The 13332-nt window shown below is 39.2% G+C and overlaps 1 protein-coding gene across 24 annotated transcripts in view; it reads right to left on the bottom strand.

Moving 5' to 3' along the window:
- R3hdm1 (R3H domain containing 1) overlaps positions 1-13332 on the bottom strand; it is a 144859-nt gene that overhangs the window by 16233 nt on the left and 115294 nt on the right. For 19 of the 24 annotated variants that reach the window (XR_015635199.1, XR_015635200.1, NM_001134867.2 and 16 more), the window contains 2 exons: positions 9107-9261; positions 4262-4413 (listed from right to left, as the gene is read on the bottom strand). Coding sequence is in view for 22 of the 24 variants with exons in the window: in NM_001134867.2 (NP_001128339.1) it covers positions 4262-4413; positions 9107-9261 (307 nt within the window). In the remaining 2 variants the exon portion in view is untranslated. Of the gene's footprint in view, positions 1-4261; positions 4414-6828; positions 8017-9106; positions 9262-13332 lie in introns of those variants that run through there. The other 5 variants (XM_087580696.1, XM_087580699.1, XM_087580701.1 and 2 more) reach the window with 1 other exon arrangement.

The following is a 13332-nucleotide window of genomic DNA, read 5'->3' as shown; positions in this document are numbered from 1 at the left end:
TGGTCTACAGAGTGAGTTCCAGGATAACACCAACCCCAAGTTGTTGAAATACTGTGAATGGCATTTATAGTCAAAGTATATGGCTTAATTATAAACCTTCAAGGTTTTCTCTTTTAGCCAGCTTTTCGAGCTAATGATGTGAAGTTATGGATCTTAATTTCTATTATCCCAATCAATCCTATCTAGTTCTCTTCCTATTGAGAACTTTAAATAAGTATTACTTAATAACGTCAACCATTTCTTGGAAGTGTCTCACATAATTGCATTAAAAACACTAGTTTGAACCTAACTACCAATGAGGTAGAAACTACAAAGATACATGTCAGAAAACACAATAGACATGATCAGTCAAGTCCAGAGACAGGATTTCTTAGGACACATGCAGAACTTACCATCTTACTTAAGGAATTACAAATAATAATAATGAAAAGTATGAGTGGCATAATGGGTATATGCATTTCAAAAATCTTTAGGGATAAATTTGCTGAAATGTTCATGAATTTAAAGAAAAAACAAAAACAAAAACAAAAAAAAACCCAAAAAACAAAAACCAAAAAACCGACCCTGGTGTCTCCAGGAGGGTGAGCTGGAGAGCTGGCTCAGTACAAATCACTTACTGCATTTGCAAAGGACACACGTTTGATCCCTAGCTCACAACTGTGTAAGACTCCAGTTCAGGGGATCCAGGGCCCTCTATTGACCTCCAACGGTAACAAGCATGCAAGCGGTGCTAGCACACACATTCAGGCAAACATGTATACCCATAAAATAATAAAATAAATAAGCCTAAAAAAAAAAAAACCAGTAAACTCTAGCTAAGGAGGCAAGGAGGCAGAAGCAGAGGTACAGATGAAAATGCAGCAGTCGCTGTGTTAGGCGTGAACACATGAAGATCTGTATGTTAATTTTTATACTTACATGTTTTAAAAATGCCCAATGATAATAGCAGGCAGCATTTTTAAAGCCTTGTGTTTAATTCTTGGCAACATACACACAAATTTATATGAAATTCAGACTGATTCCTTAATTACAACAATTATCTTTGCTGCTTAGGTGGTAGTAAGCCAACAGCTCAATTAAATGGAAAGAGAAAGGAATTAAAGGGAGGGTTAAAGTGACTTGAGGGGCTGAAAAAAATGGCTCACAAGGTAAGAATGTTTCTCTCTCTCTCTCTCTCTCTCTCTCTCTCTCTCTCTCTCTCTCTCTCTCACACACACACACACACACACACACACACACACACACACACTTTGCTGTTAGTTATGCCCAGAACATATTATATGCGTATGAATGACCTATAGAAATAATATAGCTTAAGCAACTGCTTGGAAAATTTTTCTGGTTTCCTTGGCCCACAGAGAGTCCATCACCAGATCTCGTTCACACGCTCATGTCTAATCATTGATTAGACATGATTAGTCCCTTGATCTCCATACTAGTGTGCCCACATTATGCCCTCCTACATAAAAACAAACAAAAAAGGTTCTACCTTTTAAGGAAGAAATGAGATGTTCTGAGAAGACAATTTAGCAGTAAAAAGAAGACTTATCTTATTCATTTAATGAATTATAGTCTTTTGCTACTTACTCTGTTATTGCTACAAAACCCACATTGTGATTGCCACTGCAGCCACTGCAGCTAAGAGTACACTAGTTTGCTCATAAAAAATACTTACGGCAAAAACATTTAACAAGAAACTCACCACAACACTCACTTTTCTTTTTATTTTTTTTTTTAAGGTTTATTTTATTTATCATATACAAGTACTGTAGCTGTCTTCAGAGAGACCAGAGGAGGGCATCGGATCTCATTACAGATGGTTGTGAACCACCATGTGGTTGCTGGGAATTGAACTCAGGACCTCTGGAAGAGCAGTCAGTGCTCTTAACCGCTGAGCCATCTCTCCAGCCCCACTTTTCTTTTTTATTATTGTGTACTTATTCATTTATTTCCTCATTTACTTATTTCCTCATTCATTAATTCATTCATTTATATTTGAGACAAGGTCTCATAGCCCAAGCTGGCCTAGAACTGTGTAGACTAGGCTGGCCTATTATTCAGAGCTCTACTTGCCTCCGCTTCCCCAGTGCTGGGATCAAGGACATGATGCCACCATGTCTGGCATCTTCTGGATGTCAATAAGCAGCTCTGGCTGGTCTAGAACTAGGAGAAATCTGCCAGACCCTGCCTCTTGCTTCCAAAGTACCCGAATAAAAGGGTGTGTCTACACATTTTTCTTTTGGCAGCGATCAAACCCAGGGCACTGCAAAGTCTTAGCATATCACTTGTCTCTGAGATTTATCCCTTAAAAAGTTGTTTCTTTTCTTTTCTTTTTTTTTAAAGATTTAGTTTTTTTTGGGTGTATTTTTGCCATTGTATGTGTGCCTGGTACCTGGGAATCAGAGGAGGTTCAAAAGGTTGTGAACCATGTTATGGGTGATGGGAACTCAATCCAGGTCCTCCACAAGAGCAGCTGAGTCCTCTCTCCAGCCCCAACGCTAACCATTTTGTACAGATCTCAAGACTATATTCATCTGGCATACCTGAGGATTTATGGCTTATTACTGTTTACTCATTTTTTAGGCTAAATGTTTGAAACTTACTTCTTAATAACAGCAAAGGTAAAACTGCACCAAACAATATAAATTAGATTGACAGACTTTATTACTAAAAATTATATTAAGGATGATTGAGAAAAACCAAATAGAAAACAAAACAAAAGTAGGAGCTATAATTAAAGTTCAAGAAGTTATAAGGAGTAGGGCCAAAGGACACACATGGGGGTTACTGGAGCATATTTTAGAGTTACTAGGGCACACTAGGCATTAGTAGGGCACACTCGAGGGTTACTAGGGCACATATAGGGGTTACTAGGGCACACTCACAGGAAAAGGCTTAAAGCTGGCTTTCTTTATCATTATTTCATAAAGATTCTGTGATACAAAGCATTTTCAAAGAGTTTTAAATAAAGGTTTCTGTGTACATTAGGCTGCCCTCTGAGATTACAGATCAAAGCAGATCTATATTATGCTTTTGAATTTGAAAATGAAAAATGAGGGGCTGGAGAAGGTGGCTCAGAGGTTAAGAGCACTGGCTGCTCTTCCAGAGGTCCTGAGTTCAATTCCCAGCAACCACATAGTGGTTCACAGCCATCTATAATGAGATTTGGTGCCCTCGCCTTGTGTGTCTGAAGACAGCAAGAGTGTACTCATATACATAAAATAAATAAATCTTAAAAAAATCAGAAAAAAAAAAGAATAGAAAAATGAAGGGTGAAATAGTAGAAAAATCCCCTAAAACAAGTCTTTTGAACAATACTTCTAAGGACAAGTAAATTAGTACTAGTCAGTCAGATAGGTTTTAGGAACGCCCCAAAAAGTGAGAGACGCTCAGTGAGAGTAACCCCAGCAGTGTAACAGGAAGAACACCAGGAAATAAGATGCCAGGCCAGGCCTTTAATCCCAGCACTTGGGAGACAAAGGCAGATGGAGCTCTGATTCTGAGGCAAGTCTGATAGTGGGTTCCAATATGTAGATGTTTGCATGTGGCTAAGTACACATGAGTACAAGTGCCTGTGGGGCTAGGGGCATGAAGTTGGACTTGTGAGCCACCAAGTACTCTTAACTGTTTAGCCATCTTTCCAGACTGTATTTTCAAAGACTTTAAATCCACACAAATTTCTGTTTTTATTGTATAGCAGCTTTACTTTACAGGGGCTGGGATGATCAGCTTATGCAAATGTGTAAGAATCACTAAGAAAGGGCTTGAGGATGGCTGAGCAGGGAGGAGCACAGCTGTCCTTGCACAGCACCCGCCTCCAGCTCCCAGCATCTGTATGGAGGTCCACTGCCATCTGTGACTTCAGTTCCAGGGGACCCAATGCCCTCTTCTGACCACTCTGGGCATACATGTGGTATGTACTTAAACACATGCAGAAAAACACGGACATAAAATAAAAATAAATAAACCTAAAGCAATTATTAAATAAACAGCACCATACCCTTTCTGTTTTATAAGAGAAAATGATCTTAGAAATTCAGTTAACTGTAGCCCTGGTCAACTTTCTTTTTTTTTTTTTTTTTTTTTTTTTGTTCTTTTTTTCGGAGCTGGGGACCGAACCCAGGGCCTTGCGCCTCCTAGGCAAGCGCTCTACCACTGAGCTAAATCCCCAACCCCCCTGGTCAACTTTCATGGAGCAGTGGAACACAAGCCTGGTGAACAGTGGGAAGCCAGGAGGAGTAGGCTTTGTAGTCAGACTCACCTTAAATTACTTTGTTGGCCAGGTGGAATGACACTGTAGTAGACTGGCATTCCTGCTGTGGGCAGAGATCCTTGATTAGACTGATTAGGGAACACAACAGGCTGTTGGTAAGTCTGATGGGCAATTCCTTGAGAACCTTGAGGCAGTGAAACCTAAAATTTGAAAGACAATTTAAATAGAAAAAAGAATTTTCTAAGCCTTGCAGATATTCATGTCAAGATCCTCTAAATGTGTAAGGCAGTACCAGTTAAAACACGCTCACCACAGCATCACCACAATGGTCTACGTGCCCTTGGGGCAGCTACTAGTTTTGACTGACTCTTATGAATCGTAAAATAGGTTAAGTGTATTCAAGTTTGAGAGACATGATTTTTCCTTAACAAAGTTATTTTAAAAAAGAAGCCTAAGCAAAGTGGTGATCTTGTGACAAGGAAGAGACATCAACTCCACCTCAGACACAGCTTAGGGAGGGCATCTGTTAAGCACACCACGTCATGCCAAGCCGTGGAGCTTCAGCTGTCCAGACTCAGCTGTCCACCGTGTCCTCACTTGGTTCTGACGCTGGTGAATGATGTAACTGCTCTGGGGTAGCTCAGTTCCCTATCAGAAAAGCTGGAAATGTGTCTCCAGTATAAGCAAGGACAGGCTGATCTGATAGAAGACAGAACATCTAAAAATTTAGCTCAGCAAGCATCTGACACTGGATGGTCTTGGTAGATCTTAACACTGTCTACCTCAGTTCTCTCGTTTCTAAATCAGAAACCACAAAGCATGATGAGGTTTGATTTATAAATGCATCACAAAACTACAGTGGGCTATTGTGTTTTTACTAGGTACACCTCACACATAACTCATGACAGTAACAATAGGGTAACACTACTGACCACTTACTGCCAGCTTCCAAACGCTCTGTGAGTTACCTCATTAAACCTCGACAACCCAGGAAAGTGCTTTCATAAATCCTTGGGAATTCTGTTGTGTTTCAGTTTTCTTAGGTCTTCTTTGAGACAGGGACTTGCTATTCTATCTGGCCGTAAATTTGTGTTGCAAACCAGGCTGGCATGACGCTTGGCTGTAGTCCTCCTGGTTCTGTCCCTAAGTACTGGCATTACAGGTGTGTGCAGTTGTGACCGGCAGCATCTTCCTTTCTCAGTAAGCGGATGAGAAGTAGGTAATTCTCTGAAGGTGTGCTGCACTCCAGTAGTGAGCACACACTGAAACCCAGCTTAAAGAGCTAATTAACCTTTAAGTCTTCCTTATGTGACATTTTCCTGAAATGCAACCTGCACCCAGTCACCTCAATTCAGACTAAACTCTCAGCTACTTTCCCTTTGGTGGATTTATTCCAAATTAGATACAAACAAACAAACAAACAAACAAACAAACAAACCGATTTATCCATCTGTGTAAAATATAACACATTTCAGTCTTTTTGTTTACTGAGAAGGTATATGCTTTTCTGAGATTATTTCCAATTGTATAAGTTACAGTAAAAAAATGACACAGCTTTATCTAGCCGACTGAAGCCCCTTAAGTGAGTCTCTGTGTCTGCACACTGTGTGTAGATGCATAGACTTATATACCGGAAGCAGAGACAGACATCAGGTGTATCTCAATCCCTCTCCAGCTTATGTTTTTAAGACACAATCTCTCACTGAACCAAAGTTCACCAGTTTCACTAGGCTGGCTGGCTGCACCAGCAAGCCCCAGGGACTCTCCTGTTTACACCTCCCCAGCACTGAAATCACAGTGCATAGCTCACTGTGTGGGTGAAGATGGACCTCAGATCCTGATAACTGCAAAGGAAGCAAAATATACTAAGCCATTTCTCCAGCACTTAAATATATTTTTAACAAGAAAAAAAAAAACCTGCCAGGAATAATGGTACATTCCTTTAATCTCAGCACTTGGGAGGAGGAGGCAGGCAGATCTCTGTGTGTTCAAGGCTAGCCTGGTCTAATTAGTAAACTCTGGGACAGCCAGACCTACATAGTTAGATGATTTCAAAAAAACAAAATAAACAACAAAATCTGAAAAAGAGAGAGAGAGAAGGGATGCTGCTTGAGAATGTGTTGCTTTGGAACACACTGTTAAGGATGTAGTATTTGGCCTGGCTTGATTTTCAGATGATAGTTTATCACTATTCAACTCATCTGCCTAAAATGGTAGAAACAGGACAAAGGAAGCTTCTCCTCACAGTTGGATACAACACTTCCTCTAGCCATTTACCCAGTGTGAGGACCGCTTGATATACCATGAGACCTTGTGAAAAATGCATATTGTAGTGCAAGCATAATGCTTCAATCCCCAGAACAAGATGTCTTTTAAAAACCAGGAACTATTTTGAATATCCAGCTCCATCTAAAAATTACTATATTCACTGGGCGGTGGTAGCATTCACCTTTAATCCCAGCACTTGGGAGGCAGAGGCAGGAGGATCTCCTGAGATGGAGGCCAGCCTGGGCTACAGAGTGAGTTCCAGGACAGTAAAAGCTACATAGAGAAACTCTGTCTTAAACAACAACAACAGGCAACAATAATAACAAAAAGGCAACAACTACAAAATATACTAACAAAGCTATACTTTATTTAAAATTACATTTCTCTCAATGAATTGCGAGTTCCTAAAATCCAAGGGCAAGTCTCTTTTACCCGCACCTCCAGCTGGAGCAGCAGCAGCAGTAACAGCAGAGTAAGCCGCTTGATGCTCTGGGTTAGAACATCACAAGGTAGTGGATGGTTCTGTCCTGGCTTGGTGCCTACCCTGACTCTCTAGGTGATGGGAAGCTATATGACTAGGTCGTGAATGGATGGTACTGTAAAAGACACAAGGAAGCAGGGAGAAGAAAAGACATGAAACATATTTTCATATGTCTCCTTTTTGTAATTCCCATGTATTATCAATGGTCTTCAAGGCTAGACACTCCTGACTACTTTATCACAGATACATACCTGCTTATATCCTTCCTATCCTCTGAAGAGCTTTATAACTAATTTATGCCTGGACTATTAAAAAATAGTTGAAGGCTATTTTAAAATAGGATCTCTCTGTGTAACCTTGGGTAGCCTGGAACTATGTAGATCAGGCTGGCCTTGAACTCACAGATATCCACCTTTGCCTGTGCACCACCATGAACACTCGTTGAAGGCTTCTAACTTCCCAGTCTTTGCCAGCAGGCCTTTCAGATGCTCACTGCTTCACGCATGGTCTCTCTGTTACTAGTCTGTACAACAAGATCACCAATATGTTTACCTATGTTTACATAGAATCTATGTAGTTTCTCTTCACTGTAAGTTTAATTTTTTTTCTATTTGAATGAAAATGACCTTTCAACTTATTTCCTAACTTTCCATTCCTCAGCTATGAAAAACCAGGAGGCTATGAAATCAAAAGCACTTACAGATTACTTCCTGATGACCTGGCATGTGGGGACATTCCATCACACTTGCACTCACCACACTTGCCTTTGGGCATGGCTGCACAGAATTTTATCAATAACCAATGGATGTATGAGGACCCCACCACTAGTGGGCAGGTGGGCCTGGTCTATGTAAAACAGACAGGTATTTAAGCCTAGGAGAAAGCCACAAAGCAGCATTCCTCCATGATTTCTGCTTTAAGTTTCTACCCTGCTGGAGCTCCTTCTCTGATAGATGGTTTGTAAGTTGTAAGATGAGACAAATCCTTTTCTCCCCAAGTAGCTTTTTTCTGGTCTTGGGGTTTATCACTGTAACACAGACAACTAGGACAGCCCCTAAAGGAAAAGGAAAAAGCAAATTTCTGAAAATATGTCACATCATAATAAAGATATCTGCTTATTTGGGGAACAATGAACCTTCAAGATCTATAAATCAGACTGTGACATTTGTATTTCATTTATTTATTTGAGACAAACTCTCACTGTATAGCCCTAGTTGACCTGGAACTCATTATGTAGGCCAGGCTGGCTTTTGGTTCACTGAGATGTGTGTTTATTCTTACCACCCAAGTGCTGGGATGAAATGTATGTACCATCATGCCTGGCCTTCCATGGTTTTCTTTGGTTTTAATTTTGGTTTGAGTCAGGATCTCACAATATAGCTCTGGCAGACCTTTATAGATCAGGCTGGCCTTGAACTCACAGAGATTTGCTTGCCTCTGCTTCCTATTCAGGAAGTCAAGGTATGCACCACCATGACTAGCCGGCACTTTAAATATATGATTAATCATAACATGCTGGAGACTGAAGTAAATGGTGGTCTCATTTGGGAAATGGCACTTACATACCAATCCTGCAAATATGGACTGATGGTCAGCATAACCACATCTTGTCACAACAAACACTTAGTCCTTGCTTTTATTTTCCTTTCTATTCCTCTCTCTCCCCAAAGACAGAGTTTTTAGAAAAGTGAACAATATAGTAAACTCTTACTTACATAGCAAGTATTAAGTATTACGAATAAAGTAATAGGTGGAGGGTAAATGAAGTTGAGACAGTTAACAAAACATGTAGGGTGGTGCTCTCTTACAAGAGCACTTCGTGCACATTAAAGGGACAGAAGAGCTGAGAGTGACAGCAAATGCATGTGGACAACCATGGGCTTGAAGCCAGCACAGGCTGCACAGTCAAGGCTGGCTGGCCAAGGTCAAATACAAAGTAAGACCCTGTTTCAAAATCTCAAACCAAAACCAAAAGAACAGAAATAACACAATGCAGTCAGGCTGTCATAGAGCTTTCTGTGTGAGCCCTGACTGGCTTTAGATCTTTCTGTCTCGGCTTCTCAAATGCTAGGTGAGGCTGTACCACAGCTATCGATCCAGTTGATCTGAGACCATTTCACGCTAAAGCAGCTGAGAAAACATACCTGATACGATGGCACTGAGGGGTAGGGGATGACTACTCCTTGGATATGAGGTCCAGTGCTGTTTGGCTGGCCTCCCATGAGGCTCTGACTCTGCGGTGACTGAACTCCAACTATTCCTTGGTAGTTTTGCTGCTGGTTGGGCATAACTTGATAACCTGTAATGGCAAAATGAGTTGAATCTTGTTTTGAGTTTATTGTAAATAATGATATATTTCTGTATTTTTAATTAAGCTCTGTGTGACCAGAAAATCTCAGAATTCTATTTAATCAGCATATAATTAGTGGCCCTGCTGAGGACAAAAAGTATGCATGTGCAAGGAGCGGGTTTTTTGGATAGATTTATGTTTTTGGTTTTTTTTTTCTCAAAAAGAACAGAAGAAACAAAACAAAAACCAACAAAACACATCAAGACATGAATGTGCCAGAAACATAAAGTGATTGATTGGATTTATTCAGTCCTTTTTAAACAAACATTTTCTTACTGTATTATTAAATTGATCTGATAGAGAAACAGATCATTAAGGAGATTAAACTTAACTGCTAACTTTAGTAAGACCATTGATTAGCTTTTATGAAGTAAAGTCTTTGCTTATAAGAATCTATGATGGTGGGGTTGGGGATTTAGCTCAGTAGTAGAGCGCTTGCCTAGCAAGCTCAAGGCCCTGGGTTTGGTCCCCAGCTCCGAAAAAAAGAAGAAGAAGAAGAAGAAAAAAAAAACTATGATGGTAACTAAGCTTAGAATATCAATTGTATTTTGTTACCCAAGTCTAAGAACATTCTTCCATGAATGTCAATTAGCACACTAAAGCACACTAAAGATTTCTAAGCATTACTGAAAATTCTTTCATTAAAAAAAAGAAAAAGAAAAGCAGATTAAAAACAAGCTTTTGTATGCTGAAAAGTTTTTTATAAAGGACACCAGTGGTTCTAGATCAAATGTTAGCAGATAAAGGCTGATGAGATTATGCCACTGATAATAAATTTTAATTTTCATCCTCCTTTAATTCTAAAGTGACAGAAACTATCTCAAGGCCTCAGGCATTGACTGTAAGTGGGGACTTCAATGCAGCGGACTTCCTGTCCCTCTAGCTGTGCACTGAAACTGTATCCTCTAGACCATCTTCTGTAAGAACCAGACTGGTACTGTGCTCCCTGCTATCTCCTCTACTGTGCTTTGCTACACTGCTTCAGTTTGGACATGGACAAAAGAGGCAAAAGAAACACTTTGTCTAACAACATTCAACCCTACCTTTAGTTTATCAAATGACACACTTCAAATTCATACACTTAATTACAAGCATAATCAACATAAATACACTGAGACACATTTTTATCCTTAAAAACTTAAGGACAGGAAGAAAAAAGGGAAACAACTATGAGATATTATGTCTGAGATGCCACATCAACACCCTCACCTCCACACATAACCACAACCCACACACAACACACACATGCATACATGTCCTACCTGGAAGAATTCACTGTAAGTATTTTAAATAAGTAGCCATACTTTCCCAATAAATAGCAAGTGCTCTACATGCTGTTTGTTTATTTTTGAGTAATGCTGGAGAATCAAACACATAACCTCTCACATGCTCAGCATCCTATAAAGCACTGAACTAATTTCTAGTCTGAACATTAGTCTTATACTTTCTTTAAAAAGATCAAGGTTATCTATTTAAGAAAAAAAAAAAGGTGTATGTGTAGAAAGCCAATCTACATTGCAAATGCAGTTCTTTAAAAGCAAGAACAAAAACAAAGAAATAAATAGCCTTACATATACTTGTCAAATTTTGGAAACCTGTCTTGGTGGCATCTTTCTTAAAATTCTATTATTAAAACAGCCTGATAAGGAAGGTTTTCAAATGAAGAGCTACAGACACTATGTCATGTGGTTTAATGTAGAATGACTTGGATAGTACACTATAGAATCTGCATCACTAAAATTCCTTTTCCATTTGTACTAATTGCCATATATAAACACATAAAACCAACACCACCATTAACATTTGGAGATCATGGTAATAGGAAATCGAAACTATCCAGCACAATTATCATTTACAGAGGAAAAGTTCTACTTGTCAATCGGTGACATGAAAAAGGAGAATGAAACCATCTCTAAAATGAAGATTCTGATACAGTAAGACTGGAGAATTAATGGTCTTGTGAAACGGAGTAGAACTCTTACACATATGGATGTGTAAATGTTTGTGATTTGCCTTAAAGAAAAAGAATACTGTGGCAAAAAAAAAAAAAAAGGTCTGGAATAAAGGGGAAAATTACTATGTTTGAGTAATAGAAAGTGGTGTGCAGTGGTTACATACAGTAATAGATATAGTGTGTGGACTGAAAACCCCAAGATAAAGGTGGTAGAGATTCCCAGTGAAGAAACAGTGTATGACTAGACAGGTGAAATCCATAGGGATGCCCAGTAAAGAACAGCAGGTGGCCCTGTCCTGAAGGACAGTTCATTTTGGCTCACGGATTCAGAGGTTTCATTCCAGCATGGAAGGAAGGGCAGAGTGGAGTGTCACACATGGTGGCCAAGGAACAGAGAAAAAGAATGCCTTTGTCAGCAGGCTTCCTTCTTTCCAGTTCACTTCACTAATTCCTATCCAGTCAAGCTGATGATCAAGGTTAAACTTCACCGTTTTCTCCTTCTGAGATCCAAGAAGATCCAGTGTGAAAGGGAAGATATAGTCAAGGATCACACCACCTTTGGACTGACATTAATTAATCCATTTACTCCACTCACTCCAGTCTATAGTTTTACGTTAAAATTTCATTCACAAGCAGCATAAATTAACTGTGACAGTATCCTTGGCCAGCAGTGGATTTATTAAAAATAAGAATGACAGGCACTTTAAAGAAAATATTGTTTTTCCTAAGGCACTCCCTTGTGAAAATTCTGTTCAATATCTTATAGAATACCCCCCTAAACTGTACTGGTAACATGAACTTGCTCTTGTATTAATCCTTTTGTAATATGTGTATACTGTTAAACAAAATAGAAATGATATATCAGTTAAGAGTAAAGAAAGAAAATTTAACACCCATCACTGTCTGTTCAGACAAAAACATTTTGTATTAACTATCACTTAGCTAAAATGTAGATATTTAATATTTGTACTTAAAACAATGGTGAAAAACTCGTTCACAGAGTAGAAACAAATTAAAAATTTTTTTACATAAATCCAAACATACTATGGCCTGAAAGGCCAGTTTCTCATAACCAATATTTAATAAATGCTTTCTGATGGTAACAGTAAGTTTTAACGTAACATAAGTTTATGAGGTTAAGTATATCTTGTCATTTTCACTAAACTGGTAATTCATATATAAATCTCATCAGTCTGATGTTTGTGGCTCATTCACTAAATTTCTTTTCAACAGCTGAGAAACAAATTTCATCTAACTAATCATGAAGTATTGAATTGGTTAGGAAAACAAATTAGGAAAAAACCTGTTATTTGTGTCTAATACAAAATCTGAAAGTATTATTTTAACATTTCCGAAACAAATCAATAATCAGGTGCCTTTCAAATAACCTTAATTGATGATAAGACAGATACTCATGGCAGAAAATTTTTAAAAAATTAAAAATAAAATTAAAAAAATTAAACTTGCAAAGCATTCATCTCTAATCACTGCTTGCTATTTTGTCTGCCTTGTCTTTAATGTGTCTAAGTATGATTTTACAAGCTATAGGAAGGAAGAGTGAAAATAAATTTTAAAGGAAAAAGTTATATTTATTTATTTTTAAAATGACATTTTTTTACCTGAGACTTATTTACGTATATGCATGTTTTGCTTGAATAGATGTCTGTGTACCATGTGCATCAAGTGACCTGAGAGGTCAGAAGAGGGCATCAGGTCACATGGAACTGGAAATACAGGTGATTGTAAGTTTCCATGTGGGAAAGAAGGTCTTAAGCCACCTTTCCAGTCCCTCAGTAACCTCAGACACGATGGTACGGTGCTATGGTGGAATGTGTCTCTGATCTCAGCACCCAAGAGGCAGAGGCAGAGGCAGAGGCAGAGGCAGAGGCAGAGGCAGAGGCAGAGGCAGAGGCAGAGGCAGAGGCAGAGGCAGAGGCAGAGGCAGAGGCAGAGGCAGAGGCAGAGGCAGAGGCAGAGGCAGAGGCAGAGGCAGAGGCAGAGGCAGAGGCAGAGGCAGAGGCAGAGGCAGAGGCAGAGGCAGAGGCAGAGGCAGAGGCAGAGGCAGA

The sequence above is a fragment of the Rattus norvegicus genome, chromosome 13, assembly GCF_021556685.1.
Source record: "Rattus norvegicus strain SHRSP/BbbUtx chromosome 13, alternate assembly SHRSP_T2T, whole genome shotgun sequence".
NCBI classification, from domain to species: Eukaryota; Metazoa; Chordata; class Mammalia; order Rodentia; family Muridae; genus Rattus; species Rattus norvegicus.
Note: the sequence above shows the minus strand (reverse complement) of the source record. Positions and strands in the feature narration are given on the sequence as shown.